Genomic DNA, 26713 nt, shown 5'->3' on the forward strand with positions numbered 1-26713 from the left:
GCTCAAATCTTTATTTATTTTAAAAAATGGCCATTTACTATATTAGACAATGCATTTTTTATTTCAGTAATTTCTCTGTGAAGTTTTCTGTGAATGTTAATTTCTGAGACACTTACTTGTAAAGATGGGCTGAGGCAGTCTCGCAGTATTTCCTGATGATTTGGTTGATGCATTATTTCTAAAGCTTGTTTCCTCTCTTGGGGAGGTCGGGTTGGTGACAATAAATGTACTAAGAGTCTCCCAAGTTGCATGCGGAAAGTTTCTTTACAAGACAACAGAATCTTATTCCACTGTTGTCTGGGAGTACTGGTTCTAGTTGAGCCCTTAAGAGAATGAATTTACCAGTGAGTTACTTTGTACAATAATAGCTCATTCTTATTACTAACATTAAAAAAAAAAAGATTTAAGAATAGAACTTTCAGTTATAGCTTTTAACTACTTTTAAAAGAAAAGGAAAAAAGGAGAGGCATATTATCATACTTATATTAGTGATCAGCTATTTCATACTTCTCTGATCCCATTCAACTACAATTTAGGAAAACAATTCCCTGAGTACAGACTTAGTAATCATTAATAATATTCTTTTAGAAGAGTAAATGAGCATGGAAACTCAAGGTACCTATTACTTTTATATCTAACCAACCTCAGAATCAGAAGGCATAAGAGAAGAGAATCCCAAAAGAAATAGATTCTGAAAACATAATAAAGATAAAACCTCCATTCCTTAAGAATTAATGGAAACCTTCCACACAATTACTTACAAGTGCTATTCTCATTCCTTCTACCATAATCATTAACATTTCTTTCTGAAATGGGTTCAAATTGGAAAGGTGTTCATGATGAATTTCCTCTTCAGAAATTCCAGCCTCAGAATTTGAGGTTCTGCTTTGAGCTGTGGTCCCTGGTGTACTCAGAATATCAATAAAATCTGGACTCAATTCTTTTAATAGAAAAATAAGCATAAAGAGAAAACAAAAATTAATTAGTCATTGACACCCAATCTATATTAATGAGATGTAGTGCTAGCACTAGAATATTCTAGCTGGGTTAGAAATTTACTTAACAAAGCATTTCTATGAAACTAAATAATTAGAAACTGATTCATTTAAAGTTATGTTAAATAAAAATTTTATTTCTTTTAAGTCACAATTCTGATTTAAAATATAATTAAACTTATTCAAATGTGCTAAATACTAAAATGGTTGAATTCATATGATTATAGTATAAGTCAAGCTTACAGACTACAAAGAATACTTGATAAATTTCAATAAATGTTTTTCCCTAGCTTTACACTGCACATTAATTTCCAAAAGTACTATCAAATTAAGTAATGCTGTGAGTGGTTAAAAAAAACGGTACACTGTTTAAAGAAACTATCACAATATAAATTAAAATTGTTATAATAAAACTCCACAGAGTAAAACTTTCTAGGGAATTATTTGTAAGGAAACTATTAAAATCAAGATGGTAAACTATAAAAAATTCATTTTTTCAGTTTAGAAGCAGTTTATAATTTTGCAAAATCTGAGTAAAGTAGGGCTTTTAAAACTTTTCCCACTCATGCTCCTTTTTTGTTTGAGAAATTTTTGTGTGACCGAGGTAAATAGATATATAAAAATAGGTATAGAAATCAAGCATTTACTGCTAATTAATCATCAAAAATTTTATTTTAAGCAATTCTTTGATACACATATAATTAAAGATAAAGGCAAATTTGCACATATGCTTATTTTTACATAAAGAATTAAATATTGGTGGATACTTTTCACTGTTGCCAAATTTGAGACCCCCTCCATATTTGGTACAAGACCCCATGTAGGATCATAACTCACAGTTTGCTTTAGAGCATGGTTTACTGGAGAATAATGTTTTAAAATCTCATAAATAGAATATCCAAATATGATCTAATTTTCACTTGGACTTCTATTTCAAGCAGTAGTTTTTATACTATGTGAGGTATATTAATTTTACATTCTGTACTAGACTGGAAGCTACTTGAGAGCAAGGACTCATTACATAATATACCTTCAAGAGATACTGGTTCAACTGAATATTTTAAGGTTATGATCAAAATATTCTATAGCATTAATGCATGACAGTTATTGCTTTTGGACTTTTTATTCATTTTCTATATAGAAATCTGCTTTGCTATTTTTCTTAAAGTTCATACAGGTAAATTTCAATTTATGAAACAGATAAACTAAAGAACAATCTTTTGTATTAAAGAACTTTCATCCTATATTTTACTGTAGGATTTCTTTAAGAGAAACTTAGCACTTAGTCCAGCATATAAAATGCTTAAATAAATGTTTACTCTTCCAGCCTTTAACATGATTCAAATTTATTAAAATACTATTTTAAAATGATTTCAAGGAATTCATCTAGTATTCTTGTATACATGGTTATTCTGCTGAAGAAATATCAAAATAATAGAAATTAATTAATTTTTTGAACATGTCATCAATTAGGCAATAGATATTCGTAGTCTTGATATGATTTACAGTGATACTTCATTTGTTTGGTATTTTTGAGGAACAGAGAATACATAGTAGATATATTTTCCAAATAAGTAAAAGTTTAAATTTATAATGACATGTGATCACCATTATAAAGACAGGATCATAGAATCTAGAGTGGGAAGGGATCTTGGAGATCAACTTCATCATTTTTGATGATGATGAAGCTGGGGTCCAAAGAAATTAAATAATTTGCCCTAGATCACAAAGGGAGCATTACCAATATTCAATCCTAAGCACTGATTCTACTTAGACTTTCCATTTCCCCCAAGTGGCCTGTCTGTGCTGTAATAAAATGAGCAACCCTGAGGCATGTGACACTTTGGCACTATATGAAAAAATTCTCATGATTATGCTCATGAAATTATTATTTCCAGTTAGTCTTGCTTTTGTTTTATACTCAATGTTGGTTGTCATTGTAGTAGGTCTGCTTCTAATCAAGGAGAGCCCGGTAAATATTTAACACCAGAAAAATATACATATGTATGACAGATTTTTAAGTTTAGTCTGCATCATTAACGTTTTCTCCATCACTTTTTAAAATCTAGACAGTGAAAAAAATAGTAAGTCAAGCCCTGATTTATACTTTTTGCCAGTTTCTGACATGTAACTGTTCATGCTAAAAATTTAACACTCTGCTCTTACAAGCAGGTATAGGCTGGTTCTAGAACAATACTGATTATAATACATGATACATTATAACCTAAGGCAGAACTGAAGTTTTTCAGTGATAACTAAATTTCAACAACCTTAGTTTTAAAGTTAAGTGGCAAAGTCCTGAGACGCATTCAGACTTTGTAGCTATTTTCTTGTTGCTCAGAGGTCTTTTTCTATGACTTTGAGGTTTATAACTATATTCTAAATAGCTAAAGTACCAGAAATCTAACCAATGAATAAGGAAAGAATAATTTACTTTGCTTCTGTGGTATTTTCTCAAACACTACATTTCATTTTTAACTCTTTCACAAACTATCCTAGATATTTGTGTAGAGTTTGATCACAAGACTACAAACATAAGGACTTATTATCTTAAAGTTTGACACCCAGATGTTTGAAAAATTAATTTAATAAAATAATAGGTAGTATAAGCTTATTAAATTTCTGCAGTTCTTGCTACATCTTAAGTACATAAGAAATAGCACATTGTATCAGTATCATTGCTCCTTTATGTGTAATATTCTCCCCAGGTGAATTACAAATGTCTTTAATTTTATTTTTGTCTTTGAATCCCCAGTGCCTAGCATAGTGGATGGTAGATAATAGATGCTTGTGGAACGAATGAATTTTGCCAGTGATGGGAGCTCAAAAAGATATATTTCAAATTCAGCTTTTCTTTTAATAGTTTAGAAAAAAAGGAACTAAAAAAACTACACAGTGTAAACATCTAAAACTGTATTGAATCACTCTTGATTTTATATTGTATAGCTACCTTGATAAATGAGCCTATTAACTGCTAACACAGTGAGCCTCTGAAGTCTCTGGGTGAGTTCTGTTTCAGATGCCCGAATAGGATTTTCTTGGCTCATTCTTCGTTGCATCATCATATTGAGCTCATCACTTGCCACTGAACGCATTTTCATCAGAAGAGATTCAGACTGAACAAGAGAAGATTTTCGGGGATCTTCATGCATAAAAGAAAAAGAGAAAATGCTAATGTTGGTAAGGAAGGAAACATTTAAAACTCTTAGCAATGAAACTACTTTTACCAAAACTTTTAAAAAACATGCCAGAACCAAAATAAAAGCTTACTTAATGGTTTATTTAAATAGTATAAAAAAAGTGATTAAAAGAAAAGTAGTCCTTTTCCTGTATTTGAAGAAGTGTAACAGTATTTTCAATTTAAAAGTTTAATAAAAACCTGTTTTAAATAGAAATGTAGTTTTAAATCTGCAGAATAGAGAGTGGTTTGGAAAATTTGATTCTTTTGAAAAAGGAGTTTACAAGTCAATATTAAACTAGGGCTGAATAGGGTAACAAAAAAGTTCTCACAAAATTACTGTTTCACTTCCTCATATTCACCTTTACCAAAAGATTTTCAACTTTTCTGTGCTCTAGTCATAATATAACAATTGCAATAAAGGCTTTTTCTTGCACAATATTTAGTAACAAAGTAGAAATCAGTGACATAGAAGAGACCAGAAAAATGATTACAATCCCAATCATCTGTAATCAAATTAACTTTGAACACATGCATTCTTTATTAAATATTATAAAAGAATTTCTTGAGAGAATTTCTCAATTTGAATAGGTAGAAGAAGCCACTATTACTGCACCTGCTTCTGTGGGAAACAAACATGAAGTGAATCCAGTAGAAAACTGAGGGGTTGATTCCTGATTTAACAAATTCAAGGAGAGGGGCATCGGAAGTTGACCATAGGAACTAAAATGACGTCTTGGTAGATGAGGAATAATGGAACCTTTCATTGCAATTGAACCTTTTTTAAAAATAATTTTTAAATATACATCAATTTTTATAAATGCCTTTAAAATACTCATATATCATTGTACATTGCATATTACATATGTGTGGGTACTTATATGTAACATTCTTGGTGAAACATGAAGAAGGAAGGAAACATTTGCATACCACCTATCATGTCACTGTACTGTCACTTTACTAAGCACTACCCTCACAATAGTTTTGCAAGGTAGGTGTTGTTCACATATATTGTATCTAGGATATACTGCGACATATTTAACATGTATAGGACTGCTTGCCATCTGGGGAAGGGGGTGGAGGGAGAGAGGGGAAAAATCGGAACAGAAGTGAGTGCAAGGGATAATGTTGTAAAAAATTACCCTGGTATGGATTCTGTCAATAAAAAGTTATTATTTAAAAAAAAAAAAAAAGGTAGGTGCTGTTAATCCCACTTCATATCAGAAGAACCTGAGGCAAATGAAGATTAAGTCACTTGTCCAGGGTCATAGAGCTAATGCATGTTTCATATCTGAACCTGGCTCTTCCTGACTTCAGGTCCAGATCTCTATTTCCTGGTTGCCAAGAGTTAACAAATAGAACTGATCACAGTACTTCAATTAAAACTCTTTTGAATATAGTTGCCTTTGAGAAAAAAATGTTTTAGAAAGCAAATATATGACCTATGCCAGAAGAAAAATGTCCAAAATATGTTCTCAGATTAATTTTCTGTAATTTCTGTTATACACAAGACTGTATGGTAATCCATGATATCCTAAATCGTTAAGGACAAAATTATAATGTATTATACTAAGACAGGAAAGGATATTCATATTTAAGAAAGATTTTTTTTTTATTTAATAGCCTTTTATTTACAGGTTATATGTATGGGAAACTTTACAGCATTAACAATTGCCAAACCTCTTGTTCCAATTTTTCCCCTCTTTCCCTCCACCCTCTCCCCCAGATGGCAGGATGACCAGTAGATGTTAAATATATTAAAATATAAATTAGACACACAATAAGTATACATGACAAAACCATTATTTTGCTATACAAAAAGAATTGGACTCTGAAATATTGTACAATTAGCCTGTGAAGGAAATCAAAAATGCAGGTGGGCAAAAATATAGGGATTGGGAATTCAATGTAATGGTTTTTAGTCATCTCCCAGAATTCTTTCGCTGGGCATATCTGGTTCAGTTCATTACTGCTCCATTGGAACTAATTTGGTTCATCTCATTGCTGAGGATGGCCAGGTCCATCAGAATTTGGTCATCATTTAGTATTGTTGTTGAAGTATATAATGATCTCTTGGCCCTGCTTGTTTCACTCAGCATCAGTTCGTGTAAGTCTCTCCAGGCCTTTCTGAAATCATCCTGTTGTTCATTTCTTACACAACAATAATATTCCATAATATTCATATGCCACAATTTACTCAACCATTCTCCAATTGATGGGCATCCACTCAGTTTCCAGTTTCTGGCACTACAAAGAGGGCAGCCACAAACATTCGTGCACATATATTTCCCTTTCACTTCTTTATGATCTCTTTGGGGTATAAGCCCAGTAGTAACACTGCTGGATCAAAGGGTATGCGCAGTTTGATAACTTTTTGAGCATAGTTCCAAATTGCTCTCCAGAATGGCTGGATGTATTTAAGAAAGATTTTCAATGAGTCCTGAAAGGTTTTCTTGGTAAGCTTTAAAGTATAAGAAAATTAATGAGGGGGCACAGTGATTGGTCTCAGATATATATCACTTCCTAGCTGTGTGATCCTGGTCAAATCATTTAATCCCAATTGAGAAGAGAAGAGAAGAGAAGAGAAGAGAAGAGAAGAGAAGAGAAGAGAAGAGAAGAGAAGAGAAGAGAAGAGAAGAGAAGAGAAGAGAAGAGGAAGAGAAGAGATGAAAATTTATCATACTAATTTCCCAAATATTGTATTTATGAGGTTGACTGTACATAAATCATTTCAAGCACAAAATATGATAAAATACATTTTCAACATATATCTGAAAAATTTTTTTTAGGCAGAATTGTTTTTAATCAGTCAATCATTAAGCACCATCTGCCAGACACTGTGCGAAATGGAAGGGATGCAAGGAAATGCAGAATCATACCCTTATTCTTGCAGAATTAACGTACAAGAAATCTGTTATTGGCTGTACTTTGAGGGGCCAACCTATTTGTTTTAAGGACCACCACTTGTAGGAACCAAACACTTTTTTAGGTAGTATGTATTACTTTTTAACCTACTTCCAACCTGTCTAAATTTTTGGTTAATGGAGGTGTTCTAAAGAGATTCATGGATAGATTTCAGAATTTGGGAGGGAAAAAAATTACATCTTCCAATATGAATGTAGGCAACAAACATCATTCTGAGAAGGGGTACATAGACAACAGACTGAAATAGGGATACAAAATAGGGATACAAAAAAGTTTGAGAATTCCAGATTGAGATCCTTTTGCTGAATAAATTAGTTTCTATCCTTCCATTAGAATAAAGTACTTCATTTATGACTTTATAATTATAAATTATATTATATTAATTATTATATGTAATACATTATAATAATACTATGATCTTAATCATGTATCAAATTACATAACTATATCTCTTCATCACAGCATATATCCATTTTAACTCTGTTCTGGATGAAGTAGGGTTCTGAAGTACCCTTCTTAAAGGTGTGCATATTCTTACAAAAACTCAATCTGGATATGATGATTTACATAAAAATTTCAAAGTCAATAAAAGAACTAGACTTCTAAAATACATTTTACTACTAGATACTGTTTTGCATTATATACTCCAGCTTAAAAAAATCCTTAATTTTAGAAAATCTGGGTAGACTTATATGAACTAATGCAAAGTAAAATGAAATTGTACAGATGATCATGTATATATATATATATATATATAATCTAAAAAATTACTATTATTTAAAATTCAGTTGGTCACTGGTGTCTTCATTCAGTCATTATGTCACATGCTAATGTGTCACTTTGAAGTATTCTAAACTAAGGGTGGGCAATCCACAACACAGAAAGGTTGACAATGCCCTCTTTTTATTCATTCACTTTCTAAGATTCATAATGAATTATAATTTATTTTTGGATTAAGTGAATTTATAGATTACATTATCTAGTTTTAAGAAAGTGAACTCATAAAATGGCTAAGAACTTTTAAAATATTCTAGTGAACATATCAGGAAATAAAGAATATGAATGTGAACAAAAAGCAAACTAGAAAATGGCAGAGTTGATCCTTCTACTCCCAATATGAGAGCTTCTTCAGCCACATCATAAAGTCAAACAATGATTATCTAATTAGATCTGCCAACTATTTAGCCCTCAACATTGAAATTATCAAGAAACTTATTTGAAATACGAGTATCACTTTACTGCATCATGAAATAGGATCTTATCAATTAATGTATCAATAAGCAATTATTAAGTACCTATTATGTCCCATTCAAAAATTTAAAAATCCTTGACTTCAAGTAACTTACATTTTATCAGGGAAGAAAATAAATTTATATAAATATACAGAAAATAAAAGGTAGTTGAGAGGGATGACATACTAGCAGCTAGGAGAAACAGGAAAGGATTCTGTGTGGTGTCTGAACTGAGTGAACATCTGAGGAACAGTGGACAGCCAATGCTAAAAACATAGATGCCAAGTGGTATATAAGGAATAGCAGCAAGACAGTCTGACTAGAACAGAATATAGAAAAAGAAATCATATAAAAGAAGTCTGGCAAAGTAGGATAGAGATCAGTTGTGAAAGGTTTTAAAAGCAAAAGAGGACTTCATATTATATTCTGAACAGAGTTCTTATATTTTAATGAGATATGATCAGACCTACATTTTAGGAAAAAACATTTTGGCATCTCTCTACAATAAGAACCACCACTTCTCTTTTCACTCTCTTCTAAATTTTCTGGGATTTGGTTTCTGACTTCATCATTCAAATGAAAAGCTCGACCAAAAGTTACCAAAAATCCTGATCACTAAATCTAATAGCCTTTTCTCAGTCCTTCATCTTGACTTGTCTACAGAATCAAACCCTGTTAATGACCTTTTCCTCCTGAATAGTCTCTGTTCAAAGGCATCTGGTCATCCCACTCTCTCCTGGTTTATGTCCCATCTGTCTGAGCACTTTTCTCAGTCTCTTTTGCTGGATCCCCTTACAAATCACAAACCCTAACTGTGGATGAAAGCCAAGGTTCTGTCCTGGGCTCTCTTCTTTTTTTTGCTCTATCTCACTTGGTGATTCCATTAGCATATAAAATTTCAATTAGATCTGTGCAGATGATTCTTGTATCTATATATCCAATCCTACTCTCTTTCTCTTGTGCTACAAATACATTTCTAAGTGCCTTTTAAATACTTCAACCTGGATATCCCATAGGCATCTCAACTCCCCGCCCCACAAAACTTCATAAGTTTAAAACAAAATTCATCTTTATACTCAATATCATCCCTGTCCTCAGTTTCTCTATTACTCTCAAGAGCACCATCATCCTTTCAGTCACCCAGGCTCACCATTTTGGTATTATCTTTAAACTCTCAATCTCCCATATATAACCTGTTACATTTTCTATCTGCATTCATTTCTATTTTCACAATATCCCTCACATGAACTTAATAGTTTGTTGGTCTCCATCAGCTCTGCCCCAGACTACTGCAAGAGTAGACTTGCAGCTTTCTCCCCATTACAATTTCTTCTCTATTCAGGTGTTAGGGTGTTATTTTTTATTAATTAAAGCTTTTTATTTTTCAAAACATATGCATGGACAATTCTTTAACATTAGCCCTTCCAAAACCCTTTGTTCCAATTTTGTCCCTCTTCCCCAATGCTCTCCACTAGATGGCAAGTAGTCCAATAAATGTTAAACATGATAGAAATATGTTAAATCCAATATATGCACACATATTTATATAATTATCATGCCACACAAAAAAAAGAGAAGCAAAATAAAATGCAAGTAAACAACAACAAAAAGAGTGAAAATGTTATGTTGTGAACAACACTCAGTTCCCACAGGCCTCTCTCTGGGTGTAGATGGCTCTCTTTATCACTGAAAAATTGGAATAGGTTTGAATCATCTCATTGTTGAAGAGAGCCATATCCATCAGAATTCATCATCATAATATAGTCTTTTTTCCTTGTACAATGATCTCCCGGTTCTGCTCATTTCACTCAGCATTAGTACATGTAAGTCTCTCCTAGCCTCTCTGAAATCATCCTGCTAATTGTTTCTTACAGAACAATAATATTCATAGCATTCACATGCCACAATTTATTTAGCCATTCTCCAGTTGATGGGAATCCACTCATTTCCAGTTTGCCACTACAAAGAGGGCTGCCACAAACATTTTTGTACATGCAGGTCCCTTTTCTTTCTTTAAGATCTCTTTGGGCTATAAGTCCAATACAAACATTGCTGGGTCAAAGGGTATGCAGTTTGATTACTTTTTGAGCTTAGTTCCAAACTGCTGTCCAGAATGGCTGGATCTGTTCACAACTCCACCAGCAATGCATTAGTGTTCCACTTTTCTCACATCCCCTCCAACATTTGTCATTATCTTTTCCTGTCATCTTAGCCAATCTGAGAGATATGTAGTGGTATCTCAGAGTTTAATTTGCATTTCTCTGATCAATAATGATTTGGAGCACCTTTCCATTTATCAATTGGAAAATGGCTTGAATTCTTATAAATTTGAATCAATTCTCTATATATTTTAGAAATGAGGTCTTTATCAGAACCTTTGAATGTAAAAAATGTTTTTCCAATTTATTGCTTAGGATGATTTTTCTTAAAAGTAATTCCAACCCCTTATTCCCTTCCTGCTCCATTTAAAGAGCTCTGGTAGCTCCATATGACCTCCTAATAAGTCTAATAAGTCTTCATCAATTGGCTACTTCCTACCTTCCTTCCTTTCTTCTTGAATTTTACTCCCTAGTATATGGACTTTTATCTAACTCCTATGGTCTACTAATAATTTCATCAACACAATCCTAGACCTACCACCTTTTGTGTCTTTCACTATTATCTCATGCCTGGAAAGTTCTGACTCCTTACCTTCTACCTCCTGGCTTCTTTGGCTTCTTTCAAGACTCAGCTCAATCCCCACTTCCCCAAAAGTTCTGTTCCAGTACCCCCAGCTATTAGTGAAAAAAGAGGAGAAAGTAAAAGACAGACTCCTGGGAGACAACCATGACTAGATGATGTGACCTGGAAGATCAAGCAAAAGAGACTGAGGATTGGTCAAATTGGTAGGAGAAGAACCAAGAGAGAAACTTGTAAATAAAATGCAAAGAGGAAAGACTATAAGGGAAAGGTGTATAGTGTCAAAGGTTACAGGCAAGCCAAGAAAGATAAGAATTGAACAAACTGCTATATTTGGCAATTAAGAAGTTATTGGTAACTTTGAGAGACAAATTTCATGTGAATGATGAGGTCAAAAGTCAACTGCAGAGGAATTAGAAAAGAGGAGAAAACACCCTTTCTTTCTGTGAGATGATAAAGAAAGAAATAGTAGATAAAGGGATTTGAGTAAAGTTAGAGGAGAAGGGGAAAAAAGAAAGCTCTCAGTGAATGTCCTTTCTTGTTTTTAATGAAATATGAAGCAAGATCTTCATCTGAGAGGTGTTGTGGGAGTGCTTGAGGAAAAAAAGAAAAGATTTGGAATAGTTGTTTTGGTTAATGAGCAAGGAAATCAATTAAGGAGGTATAAAAGGATTGATTGACTTGCTGCAGTGAAGGTCCAGTTAAGATTACATAACAAAAATTTCTAAGTAGGATTTTATAATTTATATTAATCTCCCTATAGAAGCATGCAAAAGCAGTTAGACTGAGGAGAACAAATCTAAATGAAATAAAAGGTAAGAACAGCTTACTGAGGAAAAGAATCAAAGTCCATGTTAAATTGTAATACGATTCAAAAAAAATGTGTGGAAAGCCTAGAGAATGTGAATATGATCAAATTTACATTTTTTAGAAACCTAATTTTTGCTGCTGTGTGTGGGAAAATTATACAGGGGAGAAAGTAAAAATATCAAGAGCGTTGTTATCTTGGTTCAAACAAAAGGTTGTATTAGTGATCTTGCTGTGGTAATAAAAAAGAAAGAACATAACTAATGAATATTTATGATGAACAATCAGCAAGGCTAGTTTTTTTAAAAGCCTAATTTTTAGAGTGTTTCAAGAGTATTCATTCTCTTTCCACATAAGTAGAAAGGCAAATTCTACCAAATGCTTACTTAGCAGGAAGATACATTAATGAAAATACAAAACCCATTGGTTTCTAGGAGTTCAGAGAGATATGTTGTGCTTCGTTGGATAAATTAACTACATTCTACTGGAAGTACTATAATTTGAGAGGGGAGTCAGGAGGAAAGAATATGTAACACTCCACTAATGTTCAACTCTGATGTTTTATTGTGGAATGGAGGTAACCCTAGGATCTTAAAGGCTATGTCAACAGAATGAAAGTTCAGGAAAGTCCAACAAAAATGGCAGTTTACAAGTTTTAGCTCAATAGATATGTCTGTCAATTTGGCTAAATTCTGAGCATCTCATCATGAAAAAGTTGATTCTCAAGTCATTAATGTGTATAGCAACTCATAAAGGCATAGACATTTTAGGGATTATTCAGAGACACAGGAATCCTCAAACCAATGAAAATGGAAGTTTTGAAGTGTCATAGGAGATAGAAGGATGTATATGTAGAAGTGACTAAAATGTTTTGGGTGGGCCCAAAAATATAAATGTCTGTTTTTGATCTAATAATGTGATTTCACATGACTTTTAAGGTTTGCTTACTGAAAAGAGCAGTATGTAATATATAAAAAGAAATAAATTCAGGTTAAACATGAACATATTTCTAGATTACAATGACTGATAACATTATATATATGTATCAAAAAGGTCTCATTTCTAAAATATATACAGAATTGACTCAAATTTATAATAGTTCAAGCCATTCTCCAATTGATAAATGGTCAAAGTATAGGAACAGACAATTTTCAGATGAAGACATTGAAACTATTTCTAGTCATATGAAAAGGTGCTCTAAATCACTATTGATCAGAGAAATGCAAAATAAGACAACTCTGAGATACCTCTACACACCCGTCAGATTGGCTAAAATGACAGGAAAAGATAATGACAAATTTTGGAGGGGATATGAGAAAACTGGGAAATTTATACATTGTTGGTAAAACAGTGAATGGACTCAACCATTCTGCAGAGCAATTTGGAACTATGCTCAAAAAGTTATCAAATTGTGCCTACCCTTTGACCCAGCAATGTTTCTACTAGGATTATATCCCAAAGAGATCTTAAAGGAAGGAAAGGGACCCACATATTCAAAAATGTTTGTGGCAGCCCTGTTTGTAATGGTAAGAAACTAGAAACTGAGTGGATGCCCATCAACTGGAGAATGGCTGAATAAGTTGTGGCATATGAATGCTATGGAATATTATTGTTCTGTAAGAACAATTAGCAGGATGATTTCAGAGAGGCTTGGAGAGACCTACATGAACTGATGCTGAGTGAAATGAACAGAACCAGGAGAACATTACGCAAGGAAAAAAGACTATACGACGATCAATTCTGATGGACATGGCTCTGTTCAACAATGAGATGATTCAGAGCAGTTCCAATGGTCTTGTGAGGAAGAGAGCCATCTACACCTAGAGAGAAGACTGAGTGTGATTCACAACATAACATTCTCACTCGATTTGTGATTGTTTGCTTGAATTTTATTTTGCTTCTCTCTCTCTCTCTCTCTTTACTGGTTTTATTTGATTTTTTGTGTGTGTGGCATGATAACTGTATAAATATGTATGCATATGTTTGATTTAACATATATTTCTATCATGTTTAACATTTATTGGATTACTTGCCATCTAGGGAAGGGCGTGAGGGGAGGATGGGGAAATTGGAATACAAGGTTTTGCAAGGGCTAATGTTGAAGAATTGTTTAGGCAAATGTTTTGAAAAATAAAAAGCTTTAATAAAAAAATATTTATCAATTAAGCTTGTGGAGTCTTTGTATTTAGAGCTACATTTATAATTTTATCTTTATCTTGACTAAAGATATGTCAATTCAGCTTTAGAATTTTATGTCAGGAAAATCTAGCAATATTTACTAATGTGTAACATATTCAGAAATTACTTATATTGTAACCATGATTTGATACTAAAATCTGCAATGTTAAAAAGAAGCAAAATAACTAACATTAAGAAAAAGAAGAATTCTTAAAATTTATAGAGTTTAAATTTCTAAAAAATGTTTTATTAACCATCTACTTCCTTAATCAACAAATCTGAAAAAAAATTATAAAGGGTACTATTATAGGGGAAAATAGAGCTATCTTTTCCATTTAAAATGTTTAGAAAAATTTTATTTCATTACTCACCAGCAATACTTTTTCTCTTTTGAAATATTGCATGATGAGAAATAGAAGGAAATTGGAATGAATTTGTCAGGTTTTGAGTATCTTGGTTTGCAGTCGTCCTTATAAATTCAATAGCTGCCTGAAGAACTCTGAATTGTAGTGCAATAGCCATATCTGAGAAAAACAAACGATACTAAATAAGAATTGTTCTTTCTGTGAAATATTTAAGCTATATAATTAATAATTTATTCTTACTGAATCAATTTTATTTCTAGGCAACATAAGAAAGTGCCACTCAGATTTTAGCATATATAAATTTCAAAATTAAAATGTGAGATTTAAAGTAAAAAATATTTTTGAATATTAGTGAACAAAGAATTTCTGTTAAATATAACCTTTAGACTAATACCAAATTTCAAAAAATAAGTTGTGATAAAAAAAAATTATTCACTGCAACAAAGTGCTTTCATTATGTAAATGCATTATAATAAAGGACATTTTATAATTAAAGAACTTATTTTAAATGAACAAATTGTTTTTTGATGTTATAAAGAAATAAAATTACAAGTCTGTTGCCTTCACTTCTTATTCCCTCCCCGCCAAAAAAGGCATCAAAAGAAAAGGAAAGAGCATCAAATTTTCTGCAGTAAACCTAAGAATTTAAGTTTCAGATTTATGAGAGAAATTGGTATTTTTATTCTCATTGACATATTAACATCTCTCAGTTGCCACTAGTACTCTTATTTTTGCCTGAAAAAACCCCATTTCAAAACTAATTAATATAACTATGAAATTAATCTTAAGTAAATTTATCTCCAAAAAGAAATTTAAAAGACTACAAAATGAAATATCATTTCAACATTTATGCTGAATAACTCTTGTAAAATTTAAGTCTTACTTCGCGTCCGTTTGTTTTTGCTGTTTTGAACATATCCAAGCAGTATAATAAGATCTTCAATAACCCTAAAGTACTGTGAACCTGAAGAACTGCAAGCATGAATTGTAACAGCTACAAGAAGTTGTTGTATTTCACAAACAAGTAATTTGTAGTCATTCAAAGGAATACTAAAAAACAAACAAAAACCCCAACAGAAAGAAGTGTCAGAACATTTTTAGAAAGAACTCCTATCAATGATAACAAGCTATCTCAACTATAAAATCAAGTTCCCCCTGCTACCATCCCCTCTCTCATTCAAACTTAGGGTGTAAACTTGGTTGGCTTTAGTGCTATAACTCAGAAGCCCCAACCTAAGTGATCCACTGTCCTTAGCCTCTCCCACTTCATTAGCCCAGCTCAGTTTTCTTCAGACAACCATTGGCCAAATAAAGAATCATTTTTGTTGTTGTTGCTGTCATTCAGTTGTTTCAGTTGTGTTCAGCTTTTTGTGACCCCATTTAGAGTTTCTCAGCAAAGATACTGCCATGATTTGTCATTTCCTTCTTCAGCTCATTTTACCAATGAGGAAACTAAGGCAAAAAGAATTAACTGATTTTCCCAGGATCACAGCTAGTAAGTGTTATGGGGCCAGATTTGAACTCAGGAAGGGGAATCTTCTTGACCCCAGGCCTGGTACTCTATCTATTATGCTACACAATAGTCCCAGGATTATTCTTTAGTCCACCTCATTTTTCTCCATTATGTTTTAATCAAAAGAAAAAAGCAAGGAAAAGAAGTAGTAAATATTTAGGGTTAATTATTATAGTACTCTTCTACTTAGCATGATTTACCAAAAATAATAATAATAATAATAATAATAACAACATTAAGTTCCCCAAAGGTATCATAAATAAGCCTTATTCTTCTGGCATCCTATTAATTCTTCCCCAATTCTACCATTCCCATGTTAATTCAATAAAAGTATAAAAAACCCAGAGTGAGTTCCTAGGTTGCCTGAAGAGTTTATATGACTATTCTCCATTGTTTACCTTAAAAATATGGTTAAAATTTTTGAAATTGGGTAATATGAAATTTTATTTACTAAAATATCGATGTGTATGTGTATGACCTGTGATTTCCACAGCTATCTGGGAAGATCTCTTTCCACCAATGTGCATTAGGACATTCTCTTGAGTGTCTTGGAGAATTGTCTGGGGACACTAACAGATTCACCCATGCTCCCACAGCTATATGTGTGTGTCAGAGGCAAAAGGAAAGCTCAAGTTTTTTGAGAGAGGTTAGTTCGATATCTATTCTGCCAATCTGCCTCTCACAAATATATTAGGCTATTAAAAGTATTATGATTTTAAAATGCTTTGCATGCCTTAAAATACTATACAAAATGTAAACTGGGATGAGTTAGTTAGATGCATCAAAAGTAAAACAAGGTCCAAGATGAAGTTTTAAATTGAAATACTTTTTCCAGAGAGATTTGATGTCTAAGACCCAGGTTATCACAACCTAACTGGGTGAATGTGGGTACATGACTTCACCTCTCTGAAATGTCCAAAAGGATATTCTAATTTTTCCATCAGCTTTGCTTGCTCTTTTTCTTTTCCATTTCCCTACTTATATTGGATCCTTTCTCATATAGGAAATTGCCTCATTCAGCTGTGAAGGCATAGCTGGAACACTGGATATAGTCAGATCTAAGTTTTTGACCATAATCCCAGTTCTCTCACCTGTGACACACTTGACAAGTGATAACTCCTCAGAACTTTGGTTTCCTTATCTATAAAATGAAGGGGTCAGGCAATGATCTCTAAGGTCTCTCAAAATCCAATTTTGAATCTGAAATCTATGGTGCCATAGGGCAGCCAATCCCTTTTTTAGCCAGTTTTTCATAATTTCTTTCTTGTGCTGAGCTGAAATCCATCTCCCCTTACATTCATTTATATCATCTGAGACCAAGCAGACAAGGTTCAATTTCAATTCTACATTGACAGGGAACATGGCATCATATAAAGAATGTTGAATCTCAAATCTATAAACATGGATTTTAATACTTCAAGACATGAGAATTGTGTGGTGAGCCACTGATCCCTCTGAGCCCCAGGTTCTTAGTTTAAAAGGTGAAGATAATTCTTGGCTTCAATAGTACACATGGCTTGAAGGATGTTTGAGAAAAGTGATATAAGCTTTAAACACAAATTTTTGAGTTGTGAATTATACTAGAATGCGTAAAATTTTGAAGGTAATGATTATCCTCCTTATTAACCTTTTTTCTTATCTGAGTGAGATTGACCTACATTCTCAGTAATCTTCACATAACAGTTGCAAGGACCCTTGCCATTTTGCCATCCTTCTTTCAACGTACTACGGTTTCTCAATATTTTAATTGGATCTGTAATCTCACATCACTTAGTAGTATTAATTATGCAGACTAATGTTGTAGAAAATTCTTATTCATGCCTTCTCAATCTAGGCAACACTGTTTTGTGCATTCCCATAAATCTTATATAGAGGTTTGTTCAATAAGCTAGTAAGCCCCTTCTAGATTGCAACCCCCTTGCAATTATGTAAATACCACTGGAGACCATAACCTATCCATTAGTTATCCCCAGGACTAATGTTCCTGGATTATTAACTTTTCTAGTTTCACATTTTGAATGTTATCTTTTATGCCACTTTCCTATGCAATTCTTCTTTGGTAACACGTTACAGCCTACTCACTCCCACATGCATCTCTCCACTGTTCTTTGAGTGATCCACAACATTAATTTTTCAAAGACTGAGATTTCACTGCAAAAATATTGATGTTAAAAAGATGGGCATTTGTTTCAGGAAGAAGCTTGGGGTTATTAATTTCCCAATAATACAGTTCATTCATCTCTCTGTTTTTCAGTTTCTTCATCCATAACAAGGATCTCTGACAGCTCTAAGAAGCTATGGTCTTCTTTCTACTTAATTTTGAGACTATTTTACTGGCTATTTACTGGTTTTTCAAGATACACATATTGATGAACCAGCTCTATAGACTGTTTATATAGCTGCATATCATAACAGGCACTTTTCATCCATTTAGTTTTTCCCCATGTAGTTGTTGGGACAAACTATGTTGTGTGGTTTAGGAGGTTTTTCAATGTTCTAGCACTTAATAAAACAAAATGTCATTTACAAATAGCAATTATCTGGAGTAAATGATCATCTATAAGGAATTTCTACTCCATTTGGATTTTATATTGCACGTTCTCCCTGATACTTGCAAGTGCTTTTAATGAACATACATCTCCCTGCCTTAAGCCTTATCTAATATTTAAAATTAGATCAAAGTTTTTCTCTATATTTATATCTTTTAAGGAATCTTGAAATTTATCCCTCTTCTGAACTGTAATATTTCTACTAAAGTTATCATTGTTCTCCCCATCATCCAACATTATCCTGAATCTTCAACTCCATCATCCTATGCTTCCAATGAAGTCTTGTCACTAAGTTGCTCAGTCTGGCTGATTTCTCCTTTTTCAAAATCTTTTATGTATCAATCCCCTTGACTGTACTCACATCACCCCAGTTAAGGACTTTATCAACTCTCACTGGTATTACTTAAATATCTTCCTAATTATTCTATCTTCAGTATCACTTCTTACCACCTTCTCCACATAAATATCTAAAGCGATTCTCCTAAAGAACAGGTATAACCATGTCACTTTCCTGTTCAATAAACTCCAGTGATTCCCTAATACTTCTAGGACCAACTACAAATTTTCCTCTTTCCAATTTATTAAAGTACAACTTAAAATATACTAATATAATACTTACTTTGTTTCTAGTCCATTTAAGGCAGCAATGGTGTTACATAATACATATAAGAGGCCATTATCCAGCAACATATCTGTCACCTTAGAACAAGAATTTAAAATTTGAAGAAGAAGAAAAAGAGAGTTGTGTAAGAGTGTGTTGTCACAGAGAGAGGTCTCTATTAGTCCAAGGACTGGAATGATACACCATTTCTGAAAAAGTTCCATGTTTTTCACTTCTTCAAGATCAAGTCTATTTAAAAAAAATAGATGATGAACATCATTTAGTTAGAAATAAGGTATAAAGTGAGAAAAATATCTGTAACACATCTGACATTTCCTCTATTTTAATGACTATTATTTTTTAAGGGTCTATGTCACTAATACCTAAGACAATTTTATATATAATGTTAAAGAAGCAGCACTGAGAGATGTAACAATCATATTCAACTTGTACATAGCACTTACTATGTGCCAGGAACTCTGTTAAGCTCTCTAAAATTATTATCTCATTTGACCCTCACAAGAACCCTGGGAGGCAGGTACTATTATTTTTGTTGTTTACTTATTTTTCAGTTGTGCCCAACTCTTTATGACTCCATTTAGGGTTTTCTTGGCATAGATACTTTAAGGGGTTTGCCATTTCCTTCTCCAGCTCATTTTCCAGATGAGGAAACTGAGGCAAATAGGGTGAAGTGATTTGTCTAGGATCCTAGCTGTAAGGGTTTGAGGCCAGGTTTGAATTCAGGAAGAGGAATCTTTCTTACTCCAGAGTAAGTACTGTCTGAGGCCGGATTTGAACTTGGGTGCAATCTTCCTGACTCAAGGTCCAGGAATATTTTCTCAACACTGCCTAGCACATATATAGCAAATACACAGTATGTGGTTAATAAATGTTTGATAGCTAGCCAATACTTGCTCCTTGATTAACAGATAAAATGAACAGAAATTATATTAGCAATACATAAAAATACATTAAAGTGCGATTCTGGCAAGGTGGTCTGGACCTGTGATTTCTTGGTGTAGAGAACTAGCAAAGAAATTGATTTTATTAATGGAGATCAACAATCGTTCTGCAGCTGATAATCTTCTAGCTCTCTTGCGATTTCATTATGCTACCTCTTAAAGCACATCATACCCACAAAAATTAGTTAATTTATCTGAAGGTTGCCTTCTAACTTATTTCCTGAATTCTTGTTAAATCTAAAAGGGAAGAGATCATCAAGGGGGAAAAAAAAAGCACACTTACTCATCATCAAGGATAATGGGATGGCCAAAGAACATTTCCATGAAACACTCCAAAAGTTTCTGAGTTCCCTGATGAAGATATAACTGATTGGCTAGCAAGGCAAATCCACGATTCTTCAAGAATTTATCTTTCTGCTCCTTAGATGCTCTACTAAAATATGCAGCCAAAAGCTAAGCAAAAAAATGATTATGACAATTTAGCCGCTTATGTTTGTATTAAAAAATATATTTGCAGTTTATTCTGATTAACTTCATTAGAAAAAGAAATTAACTTAAAGAGAAAATATCATCACTACAGTAAGAAAGAAATTTGCTATGATTTTTAGAATTCAGAGTTAGTAACAAAGCATAATATAATACCAAATAGAATCTCTATTCTTTATCACAGAAGAAAACAATCACATAATCACTTTAATATGATGAAACTTTTTGGAAGTAAGTCACTAAATCTTATCCTAAAAAGCTGAGAAATGTAAAAAAATTTAAGCACTATGTTTCAAATAATGGATGATGCCTTGGCAAGCATTTTTATAATATGGATTCCTTTTGGGCCTAGAGGGTTCCTGAGATTCTTTCCAACTCTATAAAGTTTGTGATTCTGTGCTTTCTGTTCATTTTGTTATGTAGCTAAGAAGCACTAAAACATTGCCATCAAACTAAACTACTATTAAAATTTATTTCTAATGATAGATTTACATAGATCTCAGAAAAAAAACAGCACTTTTTCCTTTGTCTGGGAAAATGGTCTTTGCCCCATCACAACTTTAGGCCAAGCTAAAAGCTGAACACCCATTCTTTATCTCTGAAGAAAACAATCAGATAATTGCTTTAAATCATATAATAAGGAAGTGAGCCATAAAATCTTATTCAAAATATGAAAAATGAAAGTTTTGTTTGTTTTTTGTTTTTAAACATCAAGTTTCAAAGAATGGATGATGACTGTTGGTTTCTTAGTAGGGATTCTTTTTGGAAAGACTAGATGGTTCCTCAAGTTATTTCTAACTCTAAAAAATCTGTGATTCTGTGAAAGGTAAACAGATATATTCATTTTGTAATGTATCTGAGAAACACTCAATGACAAAATTAATTTAGAATTCCATATACAAAATTCCTGTTTTTCCCAATCTGTTGCAAATGATTTGAAAATAATCAGATCCATGAATTTGTTGTCAAAAATATTTCACTGACCTAGAATTTCAAGAACTAAATGGAGGTTGACAATTGAATGAAAATGGAATAAAAGAAGACTATGGTTTTTTGTTAGTTCATTACTACTCTTGAGTTAAGCTTTAGAGTTATTTTACAATCATATTTGTAATTCAATTTCGTTTACAGATATTTTCTAAATTAAAAGTCACATGTAACATTTGTTCTTACTTTAATAACTCCTTGCTGTATAAGAGGTGATGGGTGGTTGAGAAGAACTATAAGTGTGTCGGTTTGAATAAGTTTGTCCATCACATGTTCAAGCATGATATCAGGTAGTATCAGAAGAACTCCACGTAAGAGGTCATATAACCCACAGCATATCAGAACCAGACAGTCCTCAGCTGAACTAAAAATAAGAAAAAGAAAGTATTATCTACATAGTAAGAAAGATATTTATCACACATCAGTGTATTCCTATAATATTGAATAGAGTCTCTAATATTTATAAGTTTTCTAACTTAATACTTATTCACAAGTTTGCTTAATAGAATTACCAGTGTTTAAGTGTACATAACTATTTTTTAAAAGATTTCTCTAATTAAAGAATTTTCTAATAATCCAATGATTAAATAGAAATAAATACTATCTATCATTTTAAGAGACCTTTTTGGTCACTAAAATGTGTCCTAAATATAAGGAACAAAAGAAAGAAGACATATTTAATTTCAAGAAATGTTAATGTTCTCACAGAAAAATTTATTATTTGCATACCTATCAGTACTTGTAGTTTGCTTATAAGTTTGTTCATAACCTGGAGTAAAAGTAAAGTTTTCCCAATCTTCAGGAACAATGTTCTTGTCAGCAAGACTTGGCCATCGTGCAACAGCTGAAGATCCATTCTGAGAAGGAAAAGCTAGCCCCAAACTTGCAATAATACTATGGCTTCTCTGAAATGAAGAAAGAACCGTTAGGTTATCAGGACGACGTAAGGAGATCTCATCTCCAGGACTATCACCATCTAATTTCAGATCTGCATTTGGATCTTTGTTGTTCAACACAGTCGATGGATATTCTTCTGACTCTGGTTTTGGAACATCATTGACAAAAATTTGTGGGGAAGGTGATTCTTCTGATTCACACACAGTTTTTGCTGATTCACAACTACTGATGAATATTTCCTCATGGACTTTTTTCAATATATCGGCACTCCTCCCAGAGTTAACTTTCTCTGGTTGAGTAGAAATGTCATTATCTGGAATATTTTGTAAATTGTCGAAACTTCCTGACAGCTTACGTTGATGCACAAGTGGTGAAGAAGCAGGTGACGCTGGTACACTTTTAGAGCGCAGCATTTGAACTATATTCTGCTGTGGAATAATGCTTGGAGGACTGCTTCCTAACAAGATCAAATAAGAAATAACATTTTAGATTATACCTAGAACACTTCATCTGCCCAGCTGCCTTCACAGAATAAAATGATTCACTTAAGTACGAAATGAATAAAGGGATTTTCTAGATATCTGCTGCTTATTACTTTTAAGTACCAAAACATTTAAAAACCAAGATGGAATTCTTTCTAAAATATATTACATGCATGATTATGTTACAGTTCATTATGAGAATTATTTAAGAACTAGTTAGAACCTTAGAGTGTATGTGGTCTAAGTTTTCATTTTAGAGATGAGGGGGAAAAGGCCTGGTAATTAAGTGCTTTGTCATCCAGGGAATTCTGAGCACAAATCCTATTATTTTTCCATTTCTAAATTCTGTCCTTCCCTAGTTTATCATGCATCTAAGTTAACCTTTTCTGGATTACTCAGCGTTCATACTATTAAATAAAGTAGTGTTGTGGAGTTGTGCTACTGAGGTACTTGTAGGGATGCTTGCTTTGACACAAAAAAGACCCAAAATTTTACCTGATTTAACTGAAGGGAGAAAAAAAAAAAGGAGGGAAAGAACTCGATAACTAGATTAAAGGGAAAAAAAGATAAAAGAATTAATAAATTAATCAAAGATCCAAAACTAGAGAGAGGGAGCTGACAAATGGAGAGATTTGGGAACAGGAAAGAAAGCCTATTTAGAAGAGTTGTCAAAGTAAATTGAGCAAAAATTAAAAGAGACAAAGTAATTTCTTTGTAGAGGAAGAGGAATTTTTAAAAATCCTAATTCAGATAAAAAGGGTAGAAACAAATGGAAGAAAATATAAACTTGGCTCTACTAACGTTAAATATAAATAGATTAAAAATTTTAAAACTGAAAAATTAGTGACACTTTGGATAAACAACAAAATATTTCAAAATGATGTTTATAAGAAAGACATTGAATAAGTCCACATGGGGCTGAACCTACTAAGATGAAATTCAATAGGTATAAAATGTAAAATTTTATATTGGGTACAATAAAATATTAATATCACAAGCATAAGATGATGGAGGAATAGTATATAGCAGTTGTTCTGAAAAAAGATATGGGTTTTGTAGTAGACTTCAAGTTTAAGATAAGCAGTATAATTACTAGTAATTAGTTAATATAAGTCAACAAGTTTCTATAGATTCCAATCCATCTTCCATTCAGCCACCAAAGTAATCTTCTTATGGTCTAATTATGTCACTCCTTCCTTTCCTAACTCCCTTCCCCCCCCCCCCCCCCCCCCCATGCCCCTCACCTCACCCCCCCTGCCAAATAAACCCCAGTGATTCCTTATCACCATCAGGTGATACTCCATACTATACTCTGGCATTCATAATCTTGGCTTCTTAGTACCTTTCCAGTTTTCCTATATTTTGCTTCCCACCACATACTCTTCTATCCAGCCTTCTTGTTGCTCCATAAATAAAATATCCCATTCTCTCAACTCTAGGCATTTTATCTAGCCATCTCCCAAGCCTGGAATGCTTTTCCTCCTCATCTTCAATTACTGGCTTTCATTATTTCTTTTAAGTTCTGATTAAAAATCTCAATTCCTACAGGAAGCTTTTCCAAATCCCTGTTAATTCTGGGGCTTTGCCTTTCTTAATTCTTTTTTATCATGTATATTTGTTTCTTGCCTCCTTTCTAGAGGATAGGGATTATCTTTTGCCACTTTTTGTATTCATAAAGCTTATTAACAGTGCCTGGCACATAACAAGTACTTAAATGTTTATTGTCTGACTTACCAGTGAGCTATATCAGACAAAAATATTAATGGAATCTTAGACCAGGGCTTCTTAAACTTTTTCCACTTATAATGCTTTTTTGCCTGAGAATTTTTTACACCACCCTGGGCATATAGATAGAAAAAAACTAATATGCAAATCAAGCCTTTAAATCCTGGTGGAATATTTTATACTTTTACTATTGTCAAATTTTTTTGAGACCTCCACATTCACTATATGGAGTTGAAACTCACAGTGTAAGAAACTTTGTCTAAAACTACATTAATTGTGGCATAATTTCTAGGAATAAAGATATGTTACTGTTCTACTCTTTTCATACTTTATCAAGAGTACTGTGTTTAGTTCAAGGTACCACCGTTTAAGATAACAAAAGTTGAAGAGTATCCAGATGAAGTTAATCAGGACTGTGAAAGGCCTAGAGTCCATGATATATTAAGAAGGGCTGTCACATGGAAGAGGGATGAGACTTACTCTGTTTGGCTCAAGAAGGAATAATCAAAAGTATTCTTTGGAGGATGCAAAGAAGCAAATTTAGTCTTACTGACAGGAAAAATTTTCAAAGAATAGAGGTATTCAAAAGTGGAATGAACTGCCTAGAGAAGTGGTAGGGTGTCCTCTGGAATCTTTAAGAAAAGGTTAGAAAACCACTTGTTAGCTATATTGCACTGGGGATTCTTTTGTATTTAGGCAGGACAAGATAAGCACTGACATCCCTTCCAACTTCCAAGTTCCACAATTTTAAAAAATGCATGCTCTTGAAAAATTACTAATAAAAATAATACAATATGGATTTAAAACTAATCTTTTAACTACAAGCTATGGAAACTGCTAAAAACTGTTCAGGTATTTTGGTGGTATAACAAAAATGGAATCTCATATAAACTAAAAATGTGAGTAATGACAACTGTACATCTATTCTAATTTATGGTTTGGGGATTTATAGGTACTGAAAGAACTGGTATGGAATAGAACAGAACCAGAGACAGGGAAAGCAATCAATACAGGGCTAAGTCAAAGGTAGAAGAGGAAAGATGCAATGATAGTGGCAAGATAAGAAAGAGAAATGGTCTTAGAATTAAGGTGAATGAGCATGATGAGATCAGAGTCAGGGCAAAAACTCTAGATTATTTGAATTTACCTCTATTTGGAATATTTACTTCTTGTATACTCATTTTATTAGATGTCCTAAGGATTTAACTTGAACAGAAATTTGGTAGGCTATTTTTGAGTTACTTTTTCATGTGGAATATAATAAAAGTGCTCTTCCATAAAAATATTCTTAATCTTCCCCAATTTAGCCTTATATTACATACATACCAAAGGCTAAAAATAAGGTGATTCTAGTTTTTTTTTGGTTTTGTTTTGTTTTTTGCAAGGAGTAGAAGGAAGGGAAGGAAGTAGTGTTGTGGCCAATGTTACCTTCAGACACTGAAGCTGTAAAACCAGATGGACTTATAATCATAAATCCAGGACTAGTAATACTCTTTCCTCCACTGCTGGAATGCCTCAGGTACATGATTGATTGTACTTTTTCCTGAAATATTTTGCCATCTAGAATAAAACAAGAGGAACAATTCAATCATTAAGAAATTTTTTCCTTAAAAGAATCATAAAAAGGGGAATTCATTAAATGAAATCATTTAACTCAGTGCCTTAAATTTAATTTTTAATAAAGGATCTAATATTTACAACAAATCCTAGAAATATAAATATAATTTTGAGGGGAACATATGAGCTAATTATATTATTCTTTCTTACACAGAATTTTTTATTGCATTTATAGTAACAATTACAGATTAGCACTTCTTTTCAAGATAAAGCCCTTATTTATTCATCTTATATACTTAATTTATGGAAGGATAAAGACATATGTCTTTATATGTCTCTGCACACATGGGCAGGGATGGATAGATTAGGATCTGCACTGATGGATGGAACATCCAAAATGATGTTTACAGACCTATTTCAGTATGTACCTAAACATATAGTCTTTATTCTGAAGAAATTATTCTATTTTCTATTTCTCTCATATTCTTCACAAAGACCTTTCACAATGGTGTTTAAATGGCAGATGCTTAATAAATGTCTATTTAAAGATTATGGAGGAAGCAATTAATAGGAAAATAAGCAAAGATAGCCTACT

The 26713-nt window shown here is 32.7% G+C and overlaps 1 protein-coding gene across 7 annotated transcripts in view; it reads right to left on the reverse strand.

Annotated features, from left to right (window-relative positions):
- The window catches only part of LYST (lysosomal trafficking regulator), a 221227-nt gene that overhangs the window by 73775 nt on the left and 120739 nt on the right, over positions 1 to 26713 (reverse strand). For 6 of the 7 annotated variants that reach the window (XM_031966940.1, XM_031966938.1, XM_031966939.1 and 3 more), the window contains exons 22-32: positions 25990 to 26121; positions 22187 to 22811; positions 21644 to 21821; positions 20268 to 20437; positions 19041 to 19271; positions 15243 to 15409; positions 14366 to 14518; positions 4790 to 4951; positions 3946 to 4137; positions 762 to 940; positions 117 to 323 (exon numbers count right to left, since the gene is read on the reverse strand). In XM_031966940.1, the coding sequence (XP_031822800.1) occupies positions 117 to 323; positions 762 to 940; positions 3946 to 4137; positions 4790 to 4951; positions 14366 to 14518; positions 15243 to 15409; positions 19041 to 19271; positions 20268 to 20437; positions 21644 to 21821; positions 22187 to 22811; positions 25990 to 26121 (2396 nt within the window). The remainder of the gene's footprint in view (positions 1 to 116; positions 324 to 761; positions 941 to 3945; positions 4138 to 4789; positions 4952 to 14365; positions 14519 to 15242; positions 15410 to 19040; positions 19272 to 20267; positions 20438 to 21643; positions 21822 to 22186; positions 22812 to 25989; positions 26122 to 26713) is intronic. The other variant, XM_031966942.1, reaches the window with a different exon arrangement.

This window comes from Sarcophilus harrisii, chromosome 4 (genome assembly GCF_902635505.1).
Source record: "Sarcophilus harrisii chromosome 4, mSarHar1.11, whole genome shotgun sequence".
Lineage (NCBI taxonomy): Eukaryota > Metazoa > Chordata > Mammalia > Dasyuromorphia > Dasyuridae > Sarcophilus > Sarcophilus harrisii.